General features: G+C 40.6%; 1 protein-coding gene across 1 annotated transcript; it reads right to left on the bottom strand.

The window, feature by feature from the left end:
* Nucleotides 1-1069: 1069 nt before the first annotated feature.
* Nucleotides 1070-26434, bottom strand: CCDC80 (coiled-coil domain containing 80). Its single transcript, XM_037525554.2, has 8 exons — nucleotides 25522-26434; nucleotides 23246-25143; nucleotides 15845-16001; nucleotides 11122-11258; nucleotides 9370-9518; nucleotides 5048-5151; nucleotides 2615-2695; nucleotides 1070-1568 (listed from the first exon to the last, which is right to left on the bottom strand). The coding sequence occupies exons 2-8, from the start codon at nucleotides 25130-25132 to the stop codon at nucleotides 1222-1224; spliced, it is 2862 nt and encodes a 953-aa protein (XP_037381451.1). The 5' UTR covers nucleotides 25133-25143; nucleotides 25522-26434; the 3' UTR covers nucleotides 1070-1221.

The following is a 26434-nucleotide window of genomic DNA, read 5'->3' as shown; positions in this document are numbered from 1 at the left end:
TCAGGTCGCACAGATAAATATATGGCAGGACAAGCACTAGCAATTTCCCCAAGGGCAGTGACTTTTAAAGGCATCCATCAAATTCTGTTACAACTGACCCTTTGTCCTCATTACCTATGGTCTAAGCATCTGTCAGCTTTTCTGATTATAATGCAATTTGATATGCCACATATAAAAATTAAATTCTTTTTCAAAGGCAAGGATTATATTTTGTACTCCAGCTACTCTTTTATACACTGTTTAGTAACATTTGCCTTTGAAAAAGAATCCCTGCATATAATCCCTGGATATAATCTCCTTCACCATACTTTCCTTTTCTAAGATGGTGATAGCATGGTAATAGGCCCCTTAAACAATTAAGTACAGAGGATCAAGCATGAGGAGTCAAGGTTTTCTAGGCCAGGAGTCCATGAATTTGACCTGCAGTGCCAGATTCTCATGGTGATTTAGGAATTCTTTTGACCTGATCTAGCTCTGAGAAATACTAAAGATAACAGAAACAGGGCAGGAAGCTGATTTAGGTACTCTGCTGGCTTTGGTAGCCAATATTACTGGACTCCCAAGGTACTGAGCTTCATAAAAGAGACATAATAGAAAGCAGAGCCAAGTTAGATTGGATTGGCATTTCAAAAGGTGGTGAAACTATTAATATCTGTTTCATATGTTCAGGTGTATCCTGAAAACATCTGTGCTGCGATTTCTAATTTTTTTTTTTTTTTTTTTTGGTGGGATCCTTGTCGGTGGCCGGGGTAATGAACCGGTGCTGCAGAGACTGCAGGCAGCCTCGCAGCCCAGCTCTCAACCGCTGCGCCACCAGGGGAGGCCCTGTGATTTCTAATTTTAACAACGATGGTTTTCAGTTAAACCAATTAATCCCTTTTAAAAAAGTAAAAGGAAGGTATAAATACTAATAATTTTGTAGAATTTGTATGCTAAAACTCCTATTTTTGTAAGCAAAGGAAAATGTCTATTTTCAGGACCATTATTCAGCCCTAGGGCACCATCCAGTTAGAGAAGCAAACAATTCTTTCAAACATCTTTATGATTTAAGAGTTCAATAATTCACAAATAGGCAAAAATTTGCTATTTATTTAATCGTGGAAGAACTCTGAAAGAGAGAGGCAAGGAAGGTAGGCAAAGTGGAAGAACTCCCTCTGTAGCTGGCCACACGTGGCTTTAACAGCCACAGGGAAAACTGGGGCTAAGTTTACATACTTCTGTTCAGTACGGGTATCCATGGTGGTAGCTCTCATGATGACGGTAGTCATCCTGGTAACCATCCTGGTAGCCTTGGTGGTAACTATGGTAACCATAGCCTGCATACTCATCTTCCGGGCAGCGCATTCCCAGTGACTGCTGAATGGCCATTTCCTGTCTCCGGAGTTGCATGGAGTCAATTAAGTCGTACACGATCACCATGGACCACATGGGGGAAGGATACCAGGATTTTACATTTCCATCCTTCCCAACTAGAAGCATGGAGAAGTATTCCGGGCTCACTTGAAAATAGTTACGAATGTCTTTCACCAAATGAGCTGGTATGTCTTCCCGATCCACGACAGAGCTCCCTAGAAGAGAAACAGAAAAGGTGTTGGTGGATTCAAGTTAGAGCTCAAGCAAACCTCCACTCGAGAAAAAAAATCCCTGTGATAATACAGGACCCAGGAGTCTGTTCTCTTTAGCTCAAAATTCAATTGAAGAAGTTTATAATATTTTTTCTACTAGAAATAAAATGTCCCTGATCTTCTACAACATTATTAATGTCAAATGTTGGGGCAGGTAATGTCTCTTTTATAGGAATGTTACTAAATATAAAACTAGAATCTTAATTTAATCTTAGAAAGATTCATTAAAATTTACCATGAACAAAGATTTTAATATTTACATTTCTAAGTTTATTTCCAATTAGCTTAGTTACTTCTTTGCAAGGATAGTTTTCCTTTTGATATTATTATATTTATAACGAAAAGTGTATTTCATTGTCAAAGGTGGAAAACACCAATTAGGATCAAGATAAAGGTATTTAAACTCTAATGATTAGTCAAAAGAAGAAAGAGGGAGAGGGGAGGGGACTGACACCTGCTGGGCGTCCACTCTGCCCAGTACTGTGCCAGGGATTTTATACACATTGTCTCATGTAAAGAGTTTAATCTTAGAGTAGATTTGCTTCTTGTAACTTCTAGTCACTAGTCATTTTCTTTCAGTTTCTCTGAGCCTTTTTGAATATGTCTTCACATATGAAAGGGAATCATTCAGATGATTCCCTATCAATCATGCAATCTATGGCCCACAAAACTCTGTGCCTCATAAAATTACTGTAAGAATTAAATGAAGTAACATAGATGAAAATGCTTTGTAAACCCTAAAACCAAATTTATACAAAAAACATCATCTTAGTTAAAAAAAAATTTACTGTCACTTATGAATGTGTTTATATTACAGGTATTAGGGGTTGTGTTTCATTCACACACACACACACACACACACACATACACACACACACAACTTGGGGAGGATTCAGCGAAAGTTCTTTATTACAGTCATACCACTTCTTGCATATAGCTTGATATGATTGAACTGAACTTAAGACTGCTTGAAAATTACAGTACCATACCATTAATGGGGAACAGTTCTAAAACTCCCCCAACTTCCTCTCCAACACCTAGAAGCTTCAGAATGGTTATGTGACGCAGACCTGAGGGGGGAAAAAAAGAAAGCCATAGAATTAGCAAGCCATTTTTTTACTTCCCAAGATTGGATGCCTGAATTAAAAATCTCTAAGTTTAAAAAGTATATAACCTGATTTGGTAAAATAATCCATTTTTAAATTTTCCCTAAAAATGAATACCTTTAAAATCTTGGAAAAGACAAATTGTAGATTTTAGGGTTAACAATAGAGTAAGATGTGGTTTGGTTTTGTTTGTAGATTAAAATAGAATTTCCTCTTAAACTGTGATTCTCACTGTGATTAAGTGACAAACAGGAACATTAAAATATCTGAGATGGTCTAAGCTGATGAGTGTTCTGAAAAATGTCAGACCTGAAGTCATAAAAACTAATCTGGAAAACCCAACTGTCTCTCAGGAAAGACTGCAGACCCCAAAATGTGAGTGTTAAAGCAATAGGTCCTGACTTCCTTTGCACAAACATTTGTTGGCTTAAAAGGCTGGTTCTTATCATTTATTTTGAAGATTCAAAGGTGCATTTGCTTCTCACCCTTGGCTAAGGTTGCAGGAAAGGAGAAAAGGTCATGCTTTGGCAGCTTCTTGGAATTCTTTTGAAGATGAAGAGCATGTGAAGAGATTCAGAAAAAAGAATATAGGAGGACAAAGAAACCTACACTCATATCAAGATTTCATAGTTTCAGAATCCTAGACTAGCAGGATCATAACTCAGCACTAACACTAAGAATGTCAATGATCCCAGGGAGAAGAGAACTAGAAGTTGTCTGGGGTAGAAGAGTGAAAATCTTTATAAAGAAGAGTGAAAATCCAACCAAAATGCTATTCCTTCCCCTCACAAATGTTGTGGCCTTTACTCTTCTCTCAGAAAAGTGAAACATTCCTTTTTACATGTTGTTGAGCCATGTGTTTAATAGGGGAGATTATAGATTTAATTATAACTGGGAGATGTGAATTGTTCTTATTTTCTGCATGTTATATTTATGTTTGCCCACACTAACATGACTTAAGTTCTGTGTGCGGACATTAAAGATAAAACACCACTTAACAGCTGTTGCAAAGAGACCATTAAAAATTAACAAGTCATGATTTTATTTATATTTTTATTGTGAAGGGTGATTAACTGTTCTGAGAACTGTTACCTAGCACCACTGGTGGCTATCAATAATTTAAAATATGCTTTAAAATACTGGCACAATCAAATCTTATATATTGAATATAAAGACTTAAGTCATTAACCTTGATTAAAGGGATAAAGGCAAAATTTCACAACTATTCTAATTATTCTTAATATTATAAACATGTTTTCTGTTTTGTTTTATTATTTCACATCTCAAAACTTAAATGTGTTTACAATTTACAGAATCTGGGTCACAGCCATGCCCCAGGCTCTGTTGATGCTTTGCAAAATGTTTACTTACTCTCTCACTTAATAACTCAAGAACATGTTGCTTTGAAAATAACAAATGATTATTCTTTCTAATAGATGCATCAAAATAAATTTGATTCATATAGGTTCCAATTATAAATGTTTAAATTTTGGTCACCAGTTATTTTTTCTCTTCTTTAGTGACTTGCACAAAATTTTTCCTCTGTGGAAGTATATCAATTAATTGAGATTTCAGTTGTGTTTTCCACTTTTGAAATATCCATTGTCTCCTTGGCTCCCCACTGACTTTAACAATAAATTCAGTGTACTATGCATTTACCTTTCTTTATGTTGATATTCAAAATGATTTAGCTCTTTCCACCACTAGGATAATAATGTTTGGGAAAGGAAGGATACATCAAAACACTTAACTACAAAATAATCAAAATAACTATGTTTCTCTTTGACATGCTTCTCTCAAAAATAAATTTCTGTTTAACAGATCTTGCTATCTTCTTGGTGCCCAATTATAAATCAAGTACTTTTTAAGGGAATGGCAATATAATATAGTGCGCTTCAATGAATACATTAACTCCCAAAAACCCTGTTTTACAAAAGACAATTTATGTATATGTACCCAATGTCAGGTAAGTACTGTCTAAGTGAATGATGATACCTAAAGATTTATGATCTTGAAACAAAGTAAAACAAGTAAGACACATACTATAGATCACTGAAAGCCAAACAGCAAATATTTTCAAATACTTCAACAAAGAACCTGAAAGGATTGAGAGGGAAAAAAAAAAAAAAATAGAGCCAAGTTGACTAAGGCCACAGTCTGAAAGTAACTTTATACTCAGTAAAACTGAGTAAGTGTCTGGAAATCAGTCTGAACTGGGGAATATTTAGATGATCTAAGCTACTATGTTCCATTTCAGAAATGACCAGGATGAGAGGGTGGTATGGGAAAGCAGGGAAGATGAGGCGCCCCACTCACCAAAATTGCATGCCTGGCCACTGAGGGCAGAGAGCTGCTGTGAATAGGCCCAGTCTTCATCATTAGGAGCAGAGATCACCAGCAACCGCCGCCTCCATCGGAACCTGGCAGAGAAGCAGAAGCTACCATTACTGCTTCAAACAAACAATAGAGGTCAGTGTGAGGAAGCAGGGTTGTGTTGCCTGCCAGTTTTTCCTATGCCCAGAATTAAAAAAAAAAAAAAAAAAAAAAAAAAAAAAGACTGTCCCTGAGAAATACCTCATTGCTCCTCAAAGCCATTAAACTGTCCTACCACATTACTTGCCCTTTTTCTGTTGTTATTTCACAGTCTCCCTCTGTGGCAATTGCAGGAGGCCTCAGGCCTGAGTCTGGTCATCACACCTGGTGGGGTCACATAGGGAGAGATGAAGCTCTTGGGGAGAGATGAAGACTGGCCAAAATGATATGCTAAATTGTAGCAACAGAAATAGGGAAATGAGAAGAGAACTAAAGAAAACTTAAGTTCCAGCAGAGTGCCCTAGAGTTTGGAGGGTGTTAAGAAATGACACTACGGGTATCAAATAGAGTAGAAAAAGAGCTGCATGTAAGTAGATGACAGTGGCAGGGGTAAGGAAAATATGAAAGTATGGGTCAAGGAGGTTTTCTGGGGGAAAAAAGGTGTGTGTGCCTTCCTCAGTAGCCAGTGGTTTCTTTCAGAGGCCAATGTAGGTTCTAAAATTTTCATTAATTAGGACCAATGCACACAGAGTGCTCCTATGATGTGGAAAGGTCTAAACCTAGAGCCACAGGATTTTAGAACAAATAGTAAATTTGATTCTGCTATTCCAGTTCCAACACAATAAGGTAACAGACAGAGTATTGTGTTGTACCTTGAAAACTTGAGTTCATGTTTTGGTACCCCTACTTTTTGGGTGTCCTTGTGCATGTCACCCAGTTCATCCCAGTCTCAGTTTTTTGCTAGTCAAGAACAACTACTTCAAAGAGGTGTTAGAAGAAATAAACTCTAAAACCCATCGATGTAACCTCTCCATGTTATGACATAACTATAGGCCACGTCTTCACTGGCTGATGTCTCCATGTAGAACTTTGCCTATTAAAGACTTTGGACATTATCGATCACAATGCTCTATGTTAATCTATTTAATCCTTATGTTGTATGTCATTTTATAGCTTTCCTTCACCTACAAGGTATGTGTTCCCTCATTAGAGCTCAGTGAAGGAATGGCTTATTTTCTGCATTTTACAGATGACAAGATGAGACTTAGAGAAGTGAAGGAGTAGCTAAGAGGTGGTACCAAAATACAGATTTCTCCAGTTTCTGGTACAGTGGTTTCCCTAGCTGGGCACCCATAGAGATGCAGATACTTGACTGGGCTGTCATATCCTTAAGAGGATATGAAAAGGGGGGGTTACATCCAAGGGACAGTTGAATGCAGTTGTCTCAAATTCCACCTTCACTAGAGAAGAGGTTTTGTTTCTGCCTTCAGGGCAGGAGACTATGGGGTATTAGTGCACTCACTGAGCTGAAGCCAGTTGATTTTATTCATGGCTTCTTTCCCTGTGCCCCTTCCAGCCTCAGAGTGAACATGAGCGTTTTCAACCCCAAAGAAAATGGCCTCTTAGGGGAATAGTGGTTTGGGTGAATGAGAGAAAATGATAGTCTGATGAAATCCAGCCTCTGAATGGACGCCTGTAGCAAGGCTGGCCAAGAACTGCTTGCTGTGGCATTACATTCACTTCCTCAGCTTGTTTTGCTTCAAAGGGAAAGAACAACTAAAATCTCCACTGAGGATAGAGAGACGAATGTATTTGGCACAGAGGAGGGGAGAGGAGCGTCTGAGACTGTCCGAGTTTCCTGGGAAAGGGAACAGCAACTGCTATTGGGTCACAAATACCCTCTCCAGTACTTTCTCTGCTTCCTTAGGAGGCATGCCAGACCAGCACCAGCCCCTAGTCGGCCTCCACACCAGGCCAGCCTTCCTGGCCTCACACAGAGCTGTAGGGTGTCCTTGAGGGAGTTATTTTGGGAGAGGTATATTTTAACTTGTTTACCTGTGTGCACCACTGAAAGCTGTCGTGATTGGCGAGGGCTGGGCTCTGAGACACAACCAAGAGAAGGTTGCTTCCTCCTAAGTTAATGATGCTTCCACTCACAGACATCTACATTAAGATACTAAACCCCAGGACAGACACTGAAGGAAATAACTTCCATAGGATGTAACAAGAGATATTGAATGTGATGCAGAGCCTTATTTTAGACAAACTGTTCTTCTGTCACTTTAGGCTCTTTGCAAATAAAAATTCTATAAGCTGTGCTTGTATGTACTTCTCTTAACCAATATTCCCAAATTAGTCTGCATCTGCCCACCCTCTGTGGCTTCTGTCACAAAGAAAGGTAATTATAGCCTGAACCAGATTAGTGTTGCTAAAAACTAGACTAACTTCAGAATCTGGTCAGCTGAAACCAGGCTGTACAGATTTACCAACAACTCAGCAGATTTGAAGGAAAATTCCCATTGGTTATTGGTTTATTTATAGACCTGTTATTTTTTTTTTTAATGTCAGTTTTATTTGCCTGGGTTTTAATTTCAAGGTGCCTATTAAATTTCCTTCTCTTGCCTCCACCTTTATGACAAAGTTCTCTAATGTGGAGCTTAATAATTGATCTTAATACTACTGAAAGCCAGAATTTATTGATTACTTACTTGTTCTAGGTTTGGGTGTTCATTATCTTTAGTATTGAAAGACATCTTACTTAGTGAGAGAAGATATTTGCACATCTTATGTTTGACAAGGAGTTAATAGCTAAAATATACAAAGAACTCATAAAACTCAGCAATTAAAAACAAAAACCTGATTAAAAATGGGCGGAGGGGGCCTCCCTGGTGGCGCAAGGGTTAAGATGCAACCTATGAAGCTGTCTGCAGCCATTGCAGTACTAGTTCGATCCCCAGGCCAGCTAGGGAACAGCCCACATGGCACAGCAGACCTCTCCTGACTCGCCTGCTGCTCCCCTCAGCAGTGTACTTCAGTCAATCTGCCTGTTCTGATCCCCACTCTGTCTCTGGTGAATCCTCTGACCTCCCACACCTCTTACCTGTACACCAGCTCTTGTTGCATGAATAAATATTTTTTTTTTTAAATACATGGGTCACTTTATATTGGTCTCTTCTTGAGATTTATTTATTTATTTATATAAGCACTGGGTACAGTCAGAAGCGCGGGAGGGTGAGAGAATTCACCAGAGCAAGAGCGGGGAGCAGAGCAGGCAGAAGGACCAAAGTACACTGCTGAGGGGAGCAGCGGGCGGCAGGAGAGGTCTGCGCGCCATGTGGGACCCTCCTCCAAGTGGCCAGGGAGCAGCCTGGGATCGAACCGGCGCTGCAGAGGCCGTGGACGCTTCGCAACCCAGCGCTCAACCGCTGCACCACCGGGGAGGCCCATGAATAAATATTTTAAAAAAAATTGCAGAGGATCTAAAAACATACTTCTCTAAAGAGGACATTCAGATGGCTAATAGGCAAAAGAAAAGATGTTTAGCATCTCTTACTATTAGGGGGACACAAATCAAAACAACAATGAGCTACTATCTCACACCGATGAGAATGGTATTTTCAGAAGATATTGGTGCAGTCATTATGGAAAGCAGATAGAGATTCCTTAAAATATTAAAAATAGAAATTCCATATGATCCAGTTATCCCACTCTGAACCTCAGTGACTCAGCAGAATTTTGATCCAACATGGAGGAGGAGTGAAGGGGGAAGTTGGTGATAGCATTTACATTTTTCTCTGTGTACAAACTGGAGTTTCCCTACAGTGGTTTTCAAAAATCACACTTCCCTAGGAATAGGGAGCTGGGTCAAGAGGATTTCTCCTTTTGCAGTCCTAGTGGGCTTTTTTGTCATTTTCCACAGAGTTGGAAGGAAGCATTCAAATCCTTTTTGGAACTAAATGGGACCTAATAAATAAATATGTAAGTAACATCCTGTGTAGAAAGCCCTCCAATACACTGACAGAATAAATTAATCTTCACAGCTCAAAACTCTATCATCTGTGCTCAAAAAGGAGAGGAAGGGAGAAAAAACTTCTCCAAAGCTACCAATCACCATTCAAGCTTGGAGCTGGCCCCAACCAGCCTTGTGACCAGAGCTACTCCCAACAGGACTAGACTGAACCCAGCGGCCAAAATGCTGTGGATAAGACTGCTTTCAGCAGGAAGTTCACAGGCACACAGGTGCTGCTGTATTACTGGGACATTTTCATTAGCTCACTCAGAGAACATTCCCATCTGCCTTCTGGAGGTCTCCAAAGGTGGGGTACCTGGATAGAAAGTTCTCCAGTGACTGCTTCTTGTCTTCCTTGCAGACAATGCCCTCCTTCTTCTGCTTTTCCAAGTCTTTGATTCGGGACTGAAAAGTGTCAATCAAGTCGAACACAGACTTCATTGCTATAGGCACCTCATAGTACTGCTGTTTAAGACAAAATAGAATGGATATAATGTATAAGTGTGTTTCTTCCCTCTGTTTAGAGGACAGATAACCTGGAAGAATTCAGGGGAGGTCTGGGGAAATCAGAACCTAGAAAATTAGATGATTTATAAACTTTCTCCTATAGTGGCACCTCTTCTATGTTTTAAGGCTCACTATCCATGAAACAAATGCCCCTTATATTTTACAAGGATTTCTTTTCAACTGCACTCCTTTTATTGGAAAGGGTACATGCCTTCCTCACTATACATATCAGATTCATTACCATGCCTCTGGGACCAAGCTGTTCCTTATTCACTATACCACTGGAGAAAAAGTGGGAGAAGCTGTATATAACACAGGATGGAATAAGATGAGAATCTGACCTGAGCAAGAAGGGTAATTTTCCACTAGAAGGAAGCATGTTCTGTGTCATCAGGAAGCCACATAAACCACTCAAAGAGTACTTTATTGAGTGAGTATTACTAAAATTAGGTCATGTTTGTTTATGTATTCTCGGGAAAAAGTTGGGATCAACTTAAGGATAATGAAAATCAGTGTCCTGGATCATAACTGTCTGGATTTACAACAACAATCTGAGATGGATTTGGGGCTGGATAAACAGAACCAGCATAAGCCAAAGAGCAGCTTGGAACGCGACTTGGAGCTATGACCTCATTGGGAATTCAGTAAACCATAGAATGTGAAAGCTGGCAAAGACCTTAGGGATGATCCTCCAAACTTCTACATTAGAGGTGAGGCAACACAAATGTGGATTGAATTAATGAGGAGATCTTGCTCCAGATCTAGAAAAATATTGCAAGTTGAATCAGCTTTTCAGAAAGCCCAGGCAGTCTTTTTCATAAACATAATAATATCGACATATTAGAGTCTTAAGCCAGTGGGCTCTGGAGTCAGCCTCTGTGAGTATCAAGTCCATCTCTTACTGGGTGAACATGGGCATATTATTTAATAACCCTGAGTCTTTGATTGTTCCTCTGTGAAACAAAGATAATACTTGTTATTCATCTTAGAGGTTTGAAGTAGGGGTTGTAAAGACTTTAAGTGAGCACCTGGCAAATTGAAAGCACTCAAAAAGTGAATTATTTTTGTTATTATTCTTATGATTACATGGCACAGTTTTTCGTGGTTCAGAACCTTTGTCCCTAAGTATAAGGAGAAAGTTGTTGTAAAACCCTGCTGTCTTGTCCATGTTAGATCAGGGGGCAATCTTCCAGAATCTTGCAAAATAAGCCTAAGTTAAACCTGGCTTTCCTGAAGGCAAAGACCAAACACTCTCTTTTTAGCTCCACAACCTGGCACATCATAGCTATTAAATGTCTGATGAACACATGTACTGATGTTAGAGAAGAATTTAGTCTGAGTTAAGTAGTTGGCCTATGGGAAGTCATCCAACCCACTGTTTTATAGAAGCCACATTTCTAGACACAAATTTTATAAGATAAAATGGAATATTTTCTCTATTTCAAGTCCTTTCCATTTATAAAATAATCTGGGTTTACTCATGAGTCTAAGACTCATTGAAAAATAATTTAGTCACTATCTTAAGGCATGACACTGTGTTATCTCAAACAGGAGCCCATACCTTGACTCTCAGGTCTGTATCCGTCAGCACCATGAAGAAGTCATTGTAGGTCATTCCGTATTCTTTCCTCAGCTCGCTGATGAGATGCTGGTCTACCAAATCCTCATCATCCACCACTCGCATGGGTTTCTCATTATCTTAAGGAAAATGAAATGTGAGTAAATCTGGGTGTGTCAGGACAGAAATCAGTGGGGCATAAGTGAATAGAGGCTCTGGGCCTCCATCTTGAGACTTAGAACAGTTTTTATTAGTTGCACTTTTTCATTAACATTTTGTTTGAATGAAAACTTTCCAATGTGAACACATAAATATAAAAATAGATAAGTGAACCCATTTTGAAAGTCCCTCGTCTAAAGATGATGAAGCCCCAAGTCTGCCCATCCTGGTGGCAGTGAATCAGAAGCAAAGCCAGAGTGAAGACTGCCGAGTCACCCCTGGGAGAAGACTTGCCGTCTCATCCCAGTAATGAGTCATCACTCCCACTCACCAGGGAACTAGATCCACATACAGAGCATGCAGAGAGTAACACAGGTGCATGGTAACTAATGATGAAATTGTTTATAGTAACAAAATATGAAAACAATCCAAGTGTCCATCAACAAGGATACTGGTTAAGTAAACCATGGTAGACTCTCACAGTGGCTTAATAAAGAATGGGATGATCTCTAAATACTCATAAGGAAAGACCTCCAGGAAATATATTTCAGTGAAAAAGTAGAGTGCAGAAAAGTACATATAAAAATAAAGGAAACAGAGATATTTATAATTATTTACATAGAGAGGCACTAAATAAATAAACAAGGAGTCATAAAAATAGCCATAGAGGCAGGAGTAATAGGATAATGGGGTCAGGAATGAGTAAGACTTGTCTATGCATACTTTTTAGATAGCTTTGACTTTGGAATAAAAAGCAACATCATTTATTTTTAAAAACTAAAGACAAAAAGTACCTCAAATAGATTTATCACCTCTCAAAAATCTACTCAGTTTTCAAATCCCCTCCAAAAAATCCACTCAATTTAAAAATTCTCTTAATATCTTCTAAGATGACTGCAACTGGAGAGCTAATCTCTTCCCTACATTCTTCAAACACTTATATTTTTTTATATTTGATTGATCAGGTGCTTTTTGTCCCTTGATTGTCGGGGGTTGACCTTGACATACTCTTGATGTTGGAAATATCCAGGGCAGAAGAAGGGTAATGAACAAGTTAGGGGAAGTCTCTCTACCTTCTCTACCCTCTAGATTATCAATCTAGAGTGACTGATAATCAGGCTGAATAATCAGAGAGGGACACCATAGCCGGAGACTGGAAATTTGATCACTCCCCCAGCATTGCCTCCCCACACAGGGTGCAGGGGCTATGGAAGGCAGTTAACTGCCAGGCATTGTCACCACTGGTAAAAGGAGGATTTGGGCAAAGTCCCCTCCTAAGTGAAAGCAGCATTTTTACACTGTTATAGATCAATCCTGGTAGTTGTGAGACATTCATAAAGAACAGTTATCTTCCACAGGATCAAAGTCAGAGTTGTTTAGGCTGAAATGTATTCCATCATTCTCACAAAAGTTATTTTAAAAATTCACCTATGAGTTCCTTGCTCATGTAAATAAAGAATCAACACTTTCTCTCCTGTTTCCACATTCCACTACCATCAACTATTCTACCTTCTTCTTTATCTATTACCCTCAAAGTCCTCTTTCTTTAGAAAAAGTTATCAAAGAACTTCCTTTGCCTCATAAAATGTCTTATGGGTTCTAGTCCTTAGAATTTGGTGATCAAACACCAGCGTCAAAGTATTTTTTATCCCTATATTTTCCTCAAAAAGAAGCATGACTGCTGGTTTTCCCCCAACTTCTCTTTCCATTCTGAAATAAAGTACATTTAATCAGCTACATATCCCTATTTGACAATAATTAATCCTCTTAACATATACACCAATGTTTCTATTCTAGATTGTTATGTTATTATTATTGTTATAATAATTAAGAATGCTGTTTAATGTCCAATCATTCTCAACCCTCACATATATTTGGGATGGTTAAACTAGATGGACTTATTCTGCTCTGGAATTTGCTGAAGCATAAAAAAAACATTTTATGCTGATATCTGGGACCTTAAGGTAAGTGTCCTGGTATTGTAGGTCCATCACAGATGTTTCAAATACATTTATGGAGATTGAACAGCTGGTGAGTATAGCTCATACTGGAGTTGAATATGAGGCTCTGCTTTTAAAGTCCAGTAAATATCTGGAAAAGTAGAGTGTTTTATTTTTTAAGGAAAGTAAGGCCATCTGATAGACATCCAGTTGAAAATTGGTCAAGGCTGGAGTTTGGTTCACTGAGAACATGGTGCATGCCAATTCCTGTTTTCCCACGGCAGACTCCCAGACTTGGCTGAAAAATACTCCAGTCTTGCCCATGAAGGTAACTGGGACATGACACAAGGAGAGAAAGACCTTCCAGGAATTAAATGAGGAACAAAATTAAAGGCCCCCCAAATCATGTCCAAGCTGCCACTCAATGAAAGCCAAACACCCAAATTGTAATACCTGATTTCCAATAAGACAGAAAAGAAAACCTCAGTCCCTCTAGAATCGTATTCAATCCAGATGTCTAGTCTAAAAAGCAGCAGGAATGGTGCTAAAAATTGCCAAGGCTGCACCAGATGCTTATAACAGTTAAGACCATATAAAGGTTGAGGTGGAAGATATAATGATTTTTCCAAACTTCTCTGAAATGAGGAATGAGAAGGAACTCTGTGTAACAGTTGGTGGAACACATTTGACACTGGGAACACCTGGTGGAAAAGGGCTTTTATCACCAGCCAACACCAATTCTGTATGGGGCTGAAGTCCTACTTCCTTTCTAGACATCTGGATTATAATTAAGCTTGCTGGCTCATGCTACTATTTGAAAATGCAGGAAGCAAACAATGGAATCCTAGTTAACCACTAAATTTGTGGCCTTATAATATTAGTCTCATGGGTTTCAACTTTGTCACCAGGCATTGTCAGCCTGACATTGAAGAGCAGCTGTGAGAGTTCGTTGTCAACATTTGTCATCAGCAGAAAGCAATTATAAGTGCTTTTCAGTTGTAAGAGCTCTAGTCTCCCGTGACAGTTCATCAATCTCCAGATAACTGCCAGAACAAATGGTGGTAATGATGACCACAATTATGTACTTAGTACATGACAGATATTCACACACATGATCTTACTAAATCCTTACCATAGTTTGTAATAGATATAATTATTTTTTAAGCTGAAATTTAGGAGATAGCTTGCTTAAGGTCACCCAATAAATACATTGTTACTGTGAATTTGAACAGGTCTGTTTGACTCCAAAAGGCCTGTGCCTTCTGCTAGTATAATTATTGTTGATTTGGTTAAGGATAGTTTTGGTGGTGGTGGTGTCCTACTCCCCACCCCACCAAATATACACACAACACAGAAATAAATGTCCACAAACCAATCACCAATTCAAGGATTTATGATAGGACATTGGAAAGAGAGCTATTTATTTCTTTTGGTGCTATCTCAGTGAGAGGTGAGCCAATAAATGTAGAGAACACATAAATAAAACTTTCTTCCCAAGTTAAGTCCTAGAGATAAACTGGCCAGCATTGTGCCTGTAGCTAGTAATACTGTACTATCACTTAAAGGTTAGGAGAAGATAAATCTCATGCCAAGTATTTCTATCACAATAAGAAAAGCTTAGATCATATTCAAATCAAATTATGGCATAATTATGACTGATTGATGTTCAATTTTACCAGGATCACAAGACAGAAAAATTGGCGAGGTAATGTGTTATATGTGCAGAACTTAAATGTTCACTATTGGGGAAAATATATTTTGTCTTAATGCAGATGTTTTCAAATTAAATATTTTATGAAAAATATGCAGAATATGCAAATAGTGGAACAGGAAGGACTTTCATTGTAGTTAAAAAGAGAACTTTTTTAAAAGTAGAGAATGCATGTAAGAAAAGATTTAAAAATAAAATTCTAGAGATGGAATAATTATAAAAAAACTGCATGGGTCATATTTGGAGATTCTGACTAGGAGGCTTAAATACTTACAGTAATTCTTACCATGTGCCTGTAAGAACCACAGTAAGTTAAATTTCAATTGCCCAATGCCAATTGTGGGCCCCTCAAGTCTCACATGCATCATTAATATGAGAAATCATGAAAACTTTATATTTAGCCAATTTTTTTTGTTCTCCAGCATGACTTGGGCACACTTCTAGCTATATTTTCAGTGACTTTTTATTTAGCTTTATATCTTCTTTCAGCCCTGGTTATTTCCCTCTATTACCTGGCCTTGCAGGTCCCCACCTGTAAGTGAGTCACTTGCAACCTAAAGGCTGTTTAGGCTGTTTCTAAAGGAACAGGAGATAGTGATCTGGATTCCTCCTGACTGGGTCTGAATACTTCTCTGCTTCTCTCCTACCCCAGGCCCTTGCCCCCCTGCATTACTGCCCTCATTTTTTTCTCTACCTTACTGACTTTCAAACCTCAGAGTACTTGTAGGTTTTTCATTTGAAATTGCCAAAAATTTAATTGCCAGAACCATCAGGAATGAATAAACTGACCTTTGTTACCACAACAAAAGAGCCTTCTGTACATCTGAATTTTTCTTTTGATTCCCCAGCAACCTCTCCAATAGTTTGTCCCACTTTAGAATGAGAACTATAATATAATTCAAATTTTTAAGCAAACCTAGTTGGAAGTGGTCGATTTTCATGGTGCTGTTGTGGATAGGGCCAAAGATAGTGATCACGGAGATTTTCCTGGTGGCCATCTTGCAGAAACTTTCCAGATACTCATCTCGCTGTTGCACATACATGTTGTTCTCAACCTTAGGAGCAGTGATCAGCTGGGGTTGAGTGAAGACAAGCATAGGTTAGTTCATAGTGATAGTTTCACACTGAGGCAAAATTTCATCTTGATTTGGAAGAGAGGGTTAATAGTGACTGACAACTAAATTAAAGTAAATAGCTGTTTTGTTGGACAGTTCACATAATTAGGTTCAAAAAAGAACACTGGAAAGGCTTTTTTAAAATGGCTCCACACAACTTAGAATTTTCTATTAACTTCCACAATTTACTTTCACTACTAGTCTATGTGTGTTTCGTTTGTGAACTCTGTATAGGAATACTTATTTTGCAAGACGGTTGTAAACATTACATGAGTAGTTGCCATGTAATAATTATTCAATAAATGCTATTTCCCTTCCTTGATTTTGATGTTCATTATCCTAATGAGCTCAGATTTTTGTGAATTTAGAGTTTACTGTTATTATTATTCTGATCATGCCTCAAAGAATTGAGGGAATTTTGTACCCAGGCCCTGGGCACTATGGAACATTCTATGCTTTAGAAGTTGTATTAGCCCACCTTGTACAGAGCTTTCATGATGGTCTTTTGGTCAGTGTCTTGTCACATTGAATATGCTCATTGTCACTGCACAGAGTTCATGGTGGACTCCAACAGGAAAGATTTTTCATTTTCACTTCAGCCTTCTCTCCAACTCTGACATGATATTTTTCACCTAGCCCCTGTGTCTTTCCCCTTCACTTTGTAACCTCTAACTTCTTCTTGGGAAAAAGAGGAATAACAGAGCAATAGAAAGAGATGCCCAAGTCACCAGCCACTTGGGAAAAGGCACATTCTGTTATTTTGGATAAAATGAGGATACCACTCTTTCCTACGGATCCTTTTGCACCCTCTCACAAAAATGTCTCAGTGTTTTCATCTAGCCAAATAAAAACCTTTACTATTCCCTTGATTATTTTAGTTGCCCTTTCCTGAACCCTCTCCAGTTTCACTAAGTTTTCCCTAAACAGAAACCAGAACTGTGTATCATACTCCACAAGTGTATGGGTATGGCACTGTTTATCCTGGAGGTGGGAAGACATGAATTTTTATTCTGGTCATGTGCAGGTCTTGGTTGAGCTTTTTGATTCTAAATAACTCACTAGGCTGATATCTGCAAAAAGCATGTCTTATTCACCCTTTATTGGCTCATCACTGAGCTCAGAGACCAGACTCTTTATTTTTTTTTATGCCCTTTCTTCCATTAGACAACATTTATATTTATCAGTTGCTTTTCTATTTACTCCATCTAAACTTACAAAATATATCTTGAATTTGGGGCTATTAACTTGGTATGTTTTACAAAAGGGAAATCACAAGTGGTTAATAAATCAGCTTAATCTTATTTTTCTCTGTCAGAGATGTGGTTATTGCTACCTACAGCTTTCCCTTCTAGGAATTCTCTGTGTCTGACAAAATATTTTCCCTCATGAGAATTAAAATGTGTTCAATAGAATTTGAGTGGAACATTAGCAAAGGTTTTCTGGGATGAAGTTTGTTTTTTGCTTTTCTTAGACCATTGAGTAGACATGATTTAGTTATTTTTGATTACATATGTATATGACTATTCAGAAGAACAGGGTGGGTAGGACATACTTGGTTTAGAAATGCATTCTCCCAAGAGGAAAAATAATAAAATATCCCTAAATTTATTCATTAAATCATACTTAGCCTTAAAAAAAGATTTACAGTGGCTATAAAAAGATGTGGTGATGGTATTTTTGGTTTGTTTTTAATTAACTATATGACATTTAAAAATATTTCTTCAGGCTTTGATGGTGACCCAAACCTTGAAATTTTTATTGTCAGTCAGTATGTTTTAGGTTTTTCCTTCTGACTATTCTTTGTTCATAAACATACTGAATTGATATAAATAAAATTAACGTTTAAGGGAGAACACAAACTGGTCAAAAGTAAGTAAGAGAAAGGTTTACTATTAATGACTTTTGAATATCTTCTAAATAAAGGAGAAACCCATTTCAGAATACATTTAGAGGAGTCTCTATGGCACAACTGCCAAGATGCTGGATGACTGATAATGACCTGCCTCTGTAACTGAAGTTCATATATGGACTGCATTTTATTCTTCTCATACTTTGCTCTGGACCCTTAAAATCCACAGACATACCCTGATAAGATCTGATTTCAAGAATCCGCAAAGCTCTCTCAGTTCTTCTCCATCTTGTGCATAATCGAGATTTGCAGACAATATATAATCATACAGAACCTCACCCTTTCCTTCCTGACAACTTCTCCCATGAATCTCTGAACACAGTGGCAATTGGTCATGGACAGCCAGTCAGTGGAAATCACACTTAAATAAAGAGCTCTAATGTTTATTTTCACCTTGAGACCTTTGCCTCAAGATTCTTCAACCCACCAGTGAGGGGACATTCATTCTGCATGACTCATTTCCTAGCTTGGGCCCTCCACAGCCTGGCTTCAGACTCTCTTGCTAACCTTTCCTCCATTCCTCTCTCAGGTGACCTCTTCACAACATAGCCAGATTAATCTAAATTATTAAATGAAAGGAAGCTTGGCAGAGTGGCACAGAGTAAGGGTGACTGTGTCCTTGCTGGAAGGCCTGCATTTCAGTCCTAGTTCAACCTCAGCTACTTTGTAGCCTTAGAAAGTCCATTTACTATTATGCACCTCAGCTTTCTCATACTTATGTAGAAAAACTTCTTTGCCAACTTCATAAAGTAGTGAAAATCAAACAAAACAAAAAACAAAATGTATGTGTATGTGAATGTACAGGAGCACATAAATATCTAGGTGCAGCCCACAAACCATTCAGCAAAAACACTCTCCCTTACCCTGAATCTGCTCCTGGAGTTTGCAACAGGGAAAGTAGAAAAGGCTGATGACCTGAACGTATTTCCAGGACTTTTTCCCTATATATTGACATCCCCATTCCATTTATTTTCTAGTTTGGAAATATTTCAAACTTTTTAAAATGGTAACTGTTTTCAGCCTCCTCTTCCTAAAAGAGACCCTAGAAATTCTCAGCAAACATTGTTGTCCAGCATTGGCCTCTCTCCAGTTTGGAGTTGATAAATCAGGGCATGAATCATTAGTTAGAATTGTGCTGTGGTTCTTTTTCATGTTTCTGTTTCAACCAGTGTGCTCACACAAGAAGTCAGTTTGCATAAGTAGTGAAGGGACCAACCAAGAATAGGAAGATGCTGGGGAAAGGGAGAGGTGTTCTGAGTCTCAGATTAGTTTAAATACTGTGTTAGGCTTAAATACTAGGCTTTCTAGAATTCTGAAAAATAACATTCATGCAAGTGCCTTAGTAAAGCAGCCCTTAATATTCTCTTCCAGAATTAAGCCAAATAAGTAGATTATTGTCCCAATATCCAAATTTCTGAGAAAGGTTGAAAGTATAACTCACTTAAATGACAAAAGATTTGATCTCCAAAGAATGCTTAAACCTGAGCTTAACCAATGCAATTTCAGCCTCATGAGGACTCTTGTTGCTAGAAAAGCAGGTACATCTCAGGACACAAAATGATAGTTTATCAGTTAGACTCCACTTAGTGCTATGTCTTAGCGATAAACAGTTTACCTGTGTTCTCACTATTGTCAACTCCAAACTGACACCAATCAGTCTGAGGGATTAGGTTCACTGGCATTCAATCTAGCGTTCTCCCCTAACTGCCAGGAAAGTCAGGTAGTGGAGGTTCAGAGAACTAGCTGGCTATTAAGGCAGAAATGCCACATCTGTACTGAGCACAAAATGTTGCCAGTAGATATAGCCCAAATATTGGGGTAAGTCAGGTTGAAAATGAATTTTAAAATATCTGTATTGATTAACAGGATAATTTCTTGTCTTTCTACTTTATTGCATATGTCCAGATGAAGCTCACTCCCCGCAGGAAGACAGGATGAGGGGATGGCTTGAGCAGGAACTTGGAAGACAAAGTCTTGGGTTCTAATTCTGACTTTGCCCCTTATTATCTGTCCACCTTGGGAAACGTCTAAACCTCTCTTAACTTCCTTTTCCTCATCTGTAAAAAGGAGTTAATAAGTCCTTCTGCCTGGGATTGTTATGCAAATTAAACCACACAATTTGGGCAAAGCACCTTGCAAGGTATGTCTTTTGTGGTTGATGGGCTGAGAGGCAGGGGAAATTGAAGGACTGATTTTTGACCTAAGAATAGGATCCCTGGCTCTACCTGCAGCTTCTTTGGAGGCCTCTAGACTGTTCACCCAACTGTTGTTGCTAGCATTTCTCTACATAATTGGTTAAATAGCCATCATGTTTTCACATATAAACAATGATATAAATAGATGTAAACTACTACAGGCTTATGACAAATTGTAGTTGGACACAAGGTTACTGAAAAACTGGAAATCTGGGCTAAAAAAAAAGCACAATTTTTTTGGAACGCAAATTTCATTTCAGTTTGAAAACACTGAGTTAGGTGGAGGCTAGTTAGAGTTATACGTTGTCAACAGTACTTGTCATTTTGCAGAGTGCTAAGTCTTAATGAATATTAACTGAATCATGGAACTTCCTGAAAAATATCAGCCCTATTTGATAGGAAAAATAGGTGAAAAAAGATAAATGGCACCAACAAATTCTTTTATCCAAAAACACTGGTCTCCTCTGTTTCTGGGGAAACAGATTCTACTTTCTACAACTTCTGTATCATATCATTACACTTTGTCTTTTCTACCTCTTTGCCTCTTCAGAAAACACATTTCTGATATGACCATCAACTGGGCCCATGTGTAACTATGAGATTGAAATGTTTCCTGTTGGTACTTTCTAATAACAGACCTGGTTCTCTCACCAGCCCTAAAGAGCAGCACTACACAGAGCAGCTCCAGCTGGGTTCTGTTTTGCTTCACATGACATCAGCAGAAGCTGTCATCTGAGTTTCATTTGGTAGAAATTTATGATCAGGAATACAGTTAAAAGCAGAAAAGACCCAGCTGGGCTTTCAAATCCCTGACTAAGGGAGTGGAGAGAGGGCAGAGTGAAAGGCATGACTAATATCAGACAAGCAGTTTGAAACCCTTTTCTTTTGACTCACAAACTAGGGGCAATGGGCTATTTGCCAGATGGGTGCACAATTACAATCCTGGCATTCTACCTATTGTTATGTGCCCCTACTCAAAACCTGATGTTGAGGAATACTTCGCTTGCCCTGTCGCCTGAATGGGTGATGTGCTTTAGCAGATTGGACAATGTCCCAAGTACTCAGGAAGGAGGAGAGCAACAGAGCACACCACTGATATGCTAACACTCAAGCACCAGGTAAAGTTCTACTCTGAAATCAGTGATATTTTAGTACTGATGGAAACATTTTCATTTACATTTATGTGCATGGAATAACCAAACAGCTGTTAAACCACTCTAATAGCAGCCTATCCTCTGCTAACCCTAGTTTATATGGTTACTTTAACGTTGTGGTTAAAAATAAGGGACAATAAAGAAAAAATACACAGTAAGACTCAACACACACACACACACACACACACACACACACATACACACCCCTACGCAATCATATTTAGGTTTTGTTATAATACACAGTCAATGGAACAGTTAAGAGACTTTTCGGACACCAGGGTCTCTGCTCTGAATAACATTTCAAATGTACATGTACATATTTTGATGCCACTAAGGATAAAAGGGCACCAGAGTTGCTCTGCCAAGATCATTAATCAAAATTTAGGCCAAATGAGAAAAACTAGGGCTCTGAGAGCTGAGTGACCCACTGTTTTTGCTGAGGGGGTTACAGGGTATGGAGGTGCCTTCCACCTTCAGCAGGAGGGAAATTGCCCCTGACAATGTCTCCCTTTAAAGAGATTCATTATTGAATCATATTACCCAACATGGATTTTTCTCTGAAGTAATTGTACCACACTCTTTTCCTCCTTGACAACCTAGAGTGTAAAGATAGCATAAGAAGATGGTGTAGACCTCTTGGAAGAGCACTAAAGGAGTAGGCAAGGACACACAGAGCGGAGAAGGAGCCATGCTCCCACCACTGATGAGAACCACCTTTGCATTTAGGATGGCATGTCTCCTGTCCAAAGCCTGCTTTGGGTTTGACTAGATTCTGTTATTGTTCTTTGGATCTAGTAAGTTAGGACCAAAAGAGAGCTACTGAGAAGGACCTGTGACTTGCTTGATACGCCTGACACTCAGAAACACGGGCAAACTGGAGAGTAAGAAATGCCTATGTCCTCTGCATATACACATGCCACACATACACCAAGCCCATCCCCACACCCCCCCCACATCAGACATACCAACGTACCCACACATACCACACACACCCACAAACTCCCACATACTACACACAGCAGCACACATACCACACCCACCCACATATATCACACCCACACACCACACACCACACACAACCACATATACCACACCCCCACACACATACCACACCCCCCACACACATATACCACATATACCATATACGTGCTCATTGTGCAGAGATTCAGGAGAAACGGAAATCTTGACTCCAAATTCAGATATGTCTCTAGGGTACTAGAAATCAGAATAATTAAACCAGTTCCCCACTCTCCATCTTTTTGAAAGCTTTTTACTGGTGTTTGGGTAGTGATGGGGGAAGACAGCCTTACAGGGGAGATTTCATGCAGCGGTTCTCAAAGTATTTGTGAGCGTCACACAGACAAGGACCCTTCCCTACTCACACAAGTTGCCTTACTTTTTCCCTTCAGAGGCTTCCAATTGTTGATATAATTAGAACTAATTAGAGAGGAAAGAAGGAACCTTGCCATTTCCCCACACACATGCTTTTAGTTCTTAAGTTCACACAGAGAGAATCCCTTTTCCTACATTATGATTAGAGTTGATGCATGCCAGCTTAAGAACTCGTTCATTCTTTTATTCTTTGCACTTAGTAAAAGGAAGCCACACCCAGAACTATCACTAGGAAGAGTGCAGTAAAGACAGGGGATGGGTACTGGTGGGTTTGGAAGCAACTGACCACAGGGGCTTTCTTCAGCTTATATCCCCAAATATTGACTTGTGCCTTAGGGATGTGAGTTTGTGTGGCTAGAGGTTCACAACTTATCTATGGCAAAAGTTGCTGCTGGTCTGGCTAGGCTTTCTTGACAGACTCCTGACCTTCCTGAGGGGGGTACAGGTTCAGCCATGGCTGCCATCTAGCAATGTGATCTCAGAAAAACAGCAAACCAAATTTTAACCCGCACTGCCGTTCTGCCACAGAACAATGTCAAGGAGATTACTTACAAGGAGCCTTCGTTTGCCTTCAAAGGACCCCAGCAGGTCAGTCACCGACTTCTTGGGACTCTGGGTGAAGAGTTTTGTGGTGGGCTTCAGGTAGCCATCCTGCTCTGTTTTACCTGCCTTTTTCTTCTTGTTCTTCTCTTTCTCCTGTTTGCTCTTTTTCTCAGCCTTGTCCTTCTTCACTGGCTTTTCACTCTTGAGTAACTTCTCTGCTTTCTCATTCTTTACCTTTTTTTTCTTCTCCTTCTCAGGTTTCTCAAGCCTTTCATGCTTTTTAGTCTCCTTTGCTTTTTGGGAGGGAGTGTTCCCCACCTGCAACTCCTCCTCCCCCTGAGAGGCAGTGGGCTGGCTGACGTCATACTTGTCCTCGTACTCATTGCTAAGAATTTTGTCTTGGACCTTCTTTTTGGGAGGTTTCCCCTTTGTTGGTTTGTGAGGCCCTGGCACCACAATTGGGTCCCGGGGGCCATGCTCCCGCCTGTCTGTGCGATTGTCCCTGTCTCGGAAACGGCCTGTGCCAGTCCTGGCTCCGTGCTCCGAGATGGTGGTGGGCGGGGCAGCCGTGAAGCTCTCAAAGCTCGTGGCCTTGCTGGGCCTCCTGGTGGCCTGCGGCCTCTCCCTGTGCTGCTCCTTCCTGGGTGGAGGGTAGAGATTTTCTGAGGCCACTGGTGTCCTGACAGTGGTGACCTCAGCCGTGGCTGGAAGCTTGTGGATATCTAAGGAAGGGTTCACCCGGGGGGTCCAGGGCCTCTGAGTGGTCGGAAAGGTCGTGGTGGTTGCAGGTCTCGCAGCCACAGTTACCACCCGAGAGGTGGCCCGAGTCACTGTGGTGACCGGCGCAGGCGGTGGGGTGGTGGCTCTTGGGGTTGGAGGAGGTGGGGGAGGGGCCTCCGTAGTGGTGATGGGTTTTCTAATCACCTTCACCCGACTGTCTCTGGTCGGTGGGACTTGTGCTTTCCTCGGGTCCTCTTTCCTCCTCTCACTGCTCAGGCCTGGTCTTCCTGTCCCTCCACCGTTGTTCATTTCCTCTACCACCTGGCCCTCTAACCCAGAGGCCTTACATTTTTGGACAAAACCTTTCTGCCTGATCTTCTCTATTTTGCGGATGGGACCCTGGTCGATGACCTCATACATGGCCTCCAGCCTGACTGGGTAAGGGTAGCGCTCCTCTACCTGCAGCGTCTTCTTCAGCAGCACCATGCCAAACTTCCCCTTCTCCAGCTTCAAGAAACTCATCAGCTTTGGGATGAGGCTGGGGTCCAGGGGCTGCTCTAGCACCTGGCCCTCACTGGTGATCCTGCGCACCTTGCCTCCCTCCTCGCCCGCCTGGTGGAAGAGCACAATCTGCTGGATGTGCCTTTCTGCCAGCTCGCAATACACATCGTCCTTCAGGAGGCTCATCATGAGGCGGTAGTAGCCTTCTGAGGGATGAGGGGCGGAGATGACCCACACTCGATTCTTCCCTGCAAAGCTGGCGAGGATGTTGGGAGAGCTGGACCCGGAGGGGAAGCGCAATATTCTTGACCGAGCGGAGGCCCCCTCGTCTCGCACCATCTCACGGGGTGGACTCCGGGCTGTCGGTCTCAGCAGGACTCTGTGGTTGCCCAGCGGGGCCGGCAGTGCAGTTGCACGAGCTACTTTCAGCAGAGGCACACCCCTTCTTCTTTGGAGAGGCTGAAGGTGTGGTTCTTCCAGAGTGGTTCCCTCCATTCCCTGAGACGTCCGTGCCTGCCTCAGAAACCGAGCTGGCCTACTGTTGACTGGGGAAAAGAGAGGTGTTTTCCGCCCTCCGTGGCTCCCTCGATTCGTGGCCTGGGGGTGGGGCTGCGATCCGCACACCAGCCACATTGCCAGCAGCATGGTGAAACTGGGTCCCATTCTCCATGTCATTGTGCAATCCACTTTGAGAAACATCAGGATCAAAAGACAGAAGGGGGTGGGGAGAAAGAAAATCTTTTAATTGCAAACAGACCTGGGCATTTTCTCTCTCTCTATCTTGGCTAAGGGGAGGGGAAAGGAGGTGGTTAAAGGAGGGAGATCAGGGAATGGAAAATAGGATGAGGTCCTGTTGCTTTTAATTTGTCTGTGCTGTAATTTGTCAGTGCTCAGCAGAGGCAGTTACAGTAAGCATGCTTTCACTCTTTCAGCGGACTCCCTGATGCCCCAGAGCAAATGCCCACTGAGCATATTAATTATGACAACATGCATGTTTCATTTCTTCAAACAAGCAACAAAGAAACAGACAAACCCAGCAAAGACAGAAAGGATCACACACTTACATTGTGGCTCATGGAGATGGAATGCAGAGGTTTAAAAAGCAATCTGGAGTGAGGTCCCAGGACAGTTTCCTAGATGCAACGCTTTTCTTCCAAAACTCTCTCTCTTGGAGGTTGAGTGATGCAGAGGGGGTGAACTGCAGTTCCGGTCCTAGAGCACCCCAGACCCACACCCTGTTCTGACCTGAGGGCTCAGCTGCTTCTTTTTCTCTGGCGCTGTCTTTTTTACCTCCTTGACAAGTTGGAGGAGGTGAAAGGTGCTGGCCTTTTAAGTCTTCGCATCTCCATTTGTCTGTAGTCTCTGCTCGATGCTGTGTCTGTGGCCAGTTCCCTGTGCCGACACGGGATGTCCCTTAACGTGGAGCCCCAGCTATTTCTGAATCTCGCTCTCTCTCTTTAAGTTCCAGGATCCTTCTTATCACCCTTTCCCCCACAGTCTGACTCAGTCCCTTTGTCTCGGAGTGTAGAAGCACTGGGATTAATATGTTTTCCAGGCTGGGGGAAAACACAGGAATGTGATGCTGAAAGGATTTTTTTTTTCTTTTCCTAAGTTTCTCTCCTCCCTTTATTTCTCACCGCCACTCTTTTCTTCTCTTCTCCTTCTCCTTCTTTTTCTTCTTCCTCTTGCCTGGATTCAGTCCCAGAAATGCCAGGACAACCTCAGTTTTGATCCAAACCAAACTCAAACAACAGCAGCCGCTGGAAATCAAGGAAACTTGACTAAGAATTTAACAGATCAGCAAAACACGCCTCCTTCCCATTTCAGCACGTTGAGAGAGGACTCAGTGGGGAGGGAGAGGGCTGTTCACTGGGGTGAGGGAGAGTTTTGAAACACTACACATTATCATAAATCACTTTAGAATAGGATGGCTGAGGACTTAACCCCTTCCATACCAAGCTATCAGGACACTTTCCT

This window comes from Talpa occidentalis, unplaced genomic scaffold, assembly GCF_014898055.3.
Source record: "Talpa occidentalis isolate TD23 unplaced genomic scaffold, MPIMG_talOcc4v2.1 talOcc4.4, whole genome shotgun sequence".
NCBI classification, from domain to species: Eukaryota; Metazoa; Chordata; class Mammalia; order Eulipotyphla; family Talpidae; genus Talpa; species Talpa occidentalis.
The sequence above is the reverse complement of the archived record's forward strand: the minus strand, read 5'-3'. Positions and strand labels throughout refer to the sequence as shown.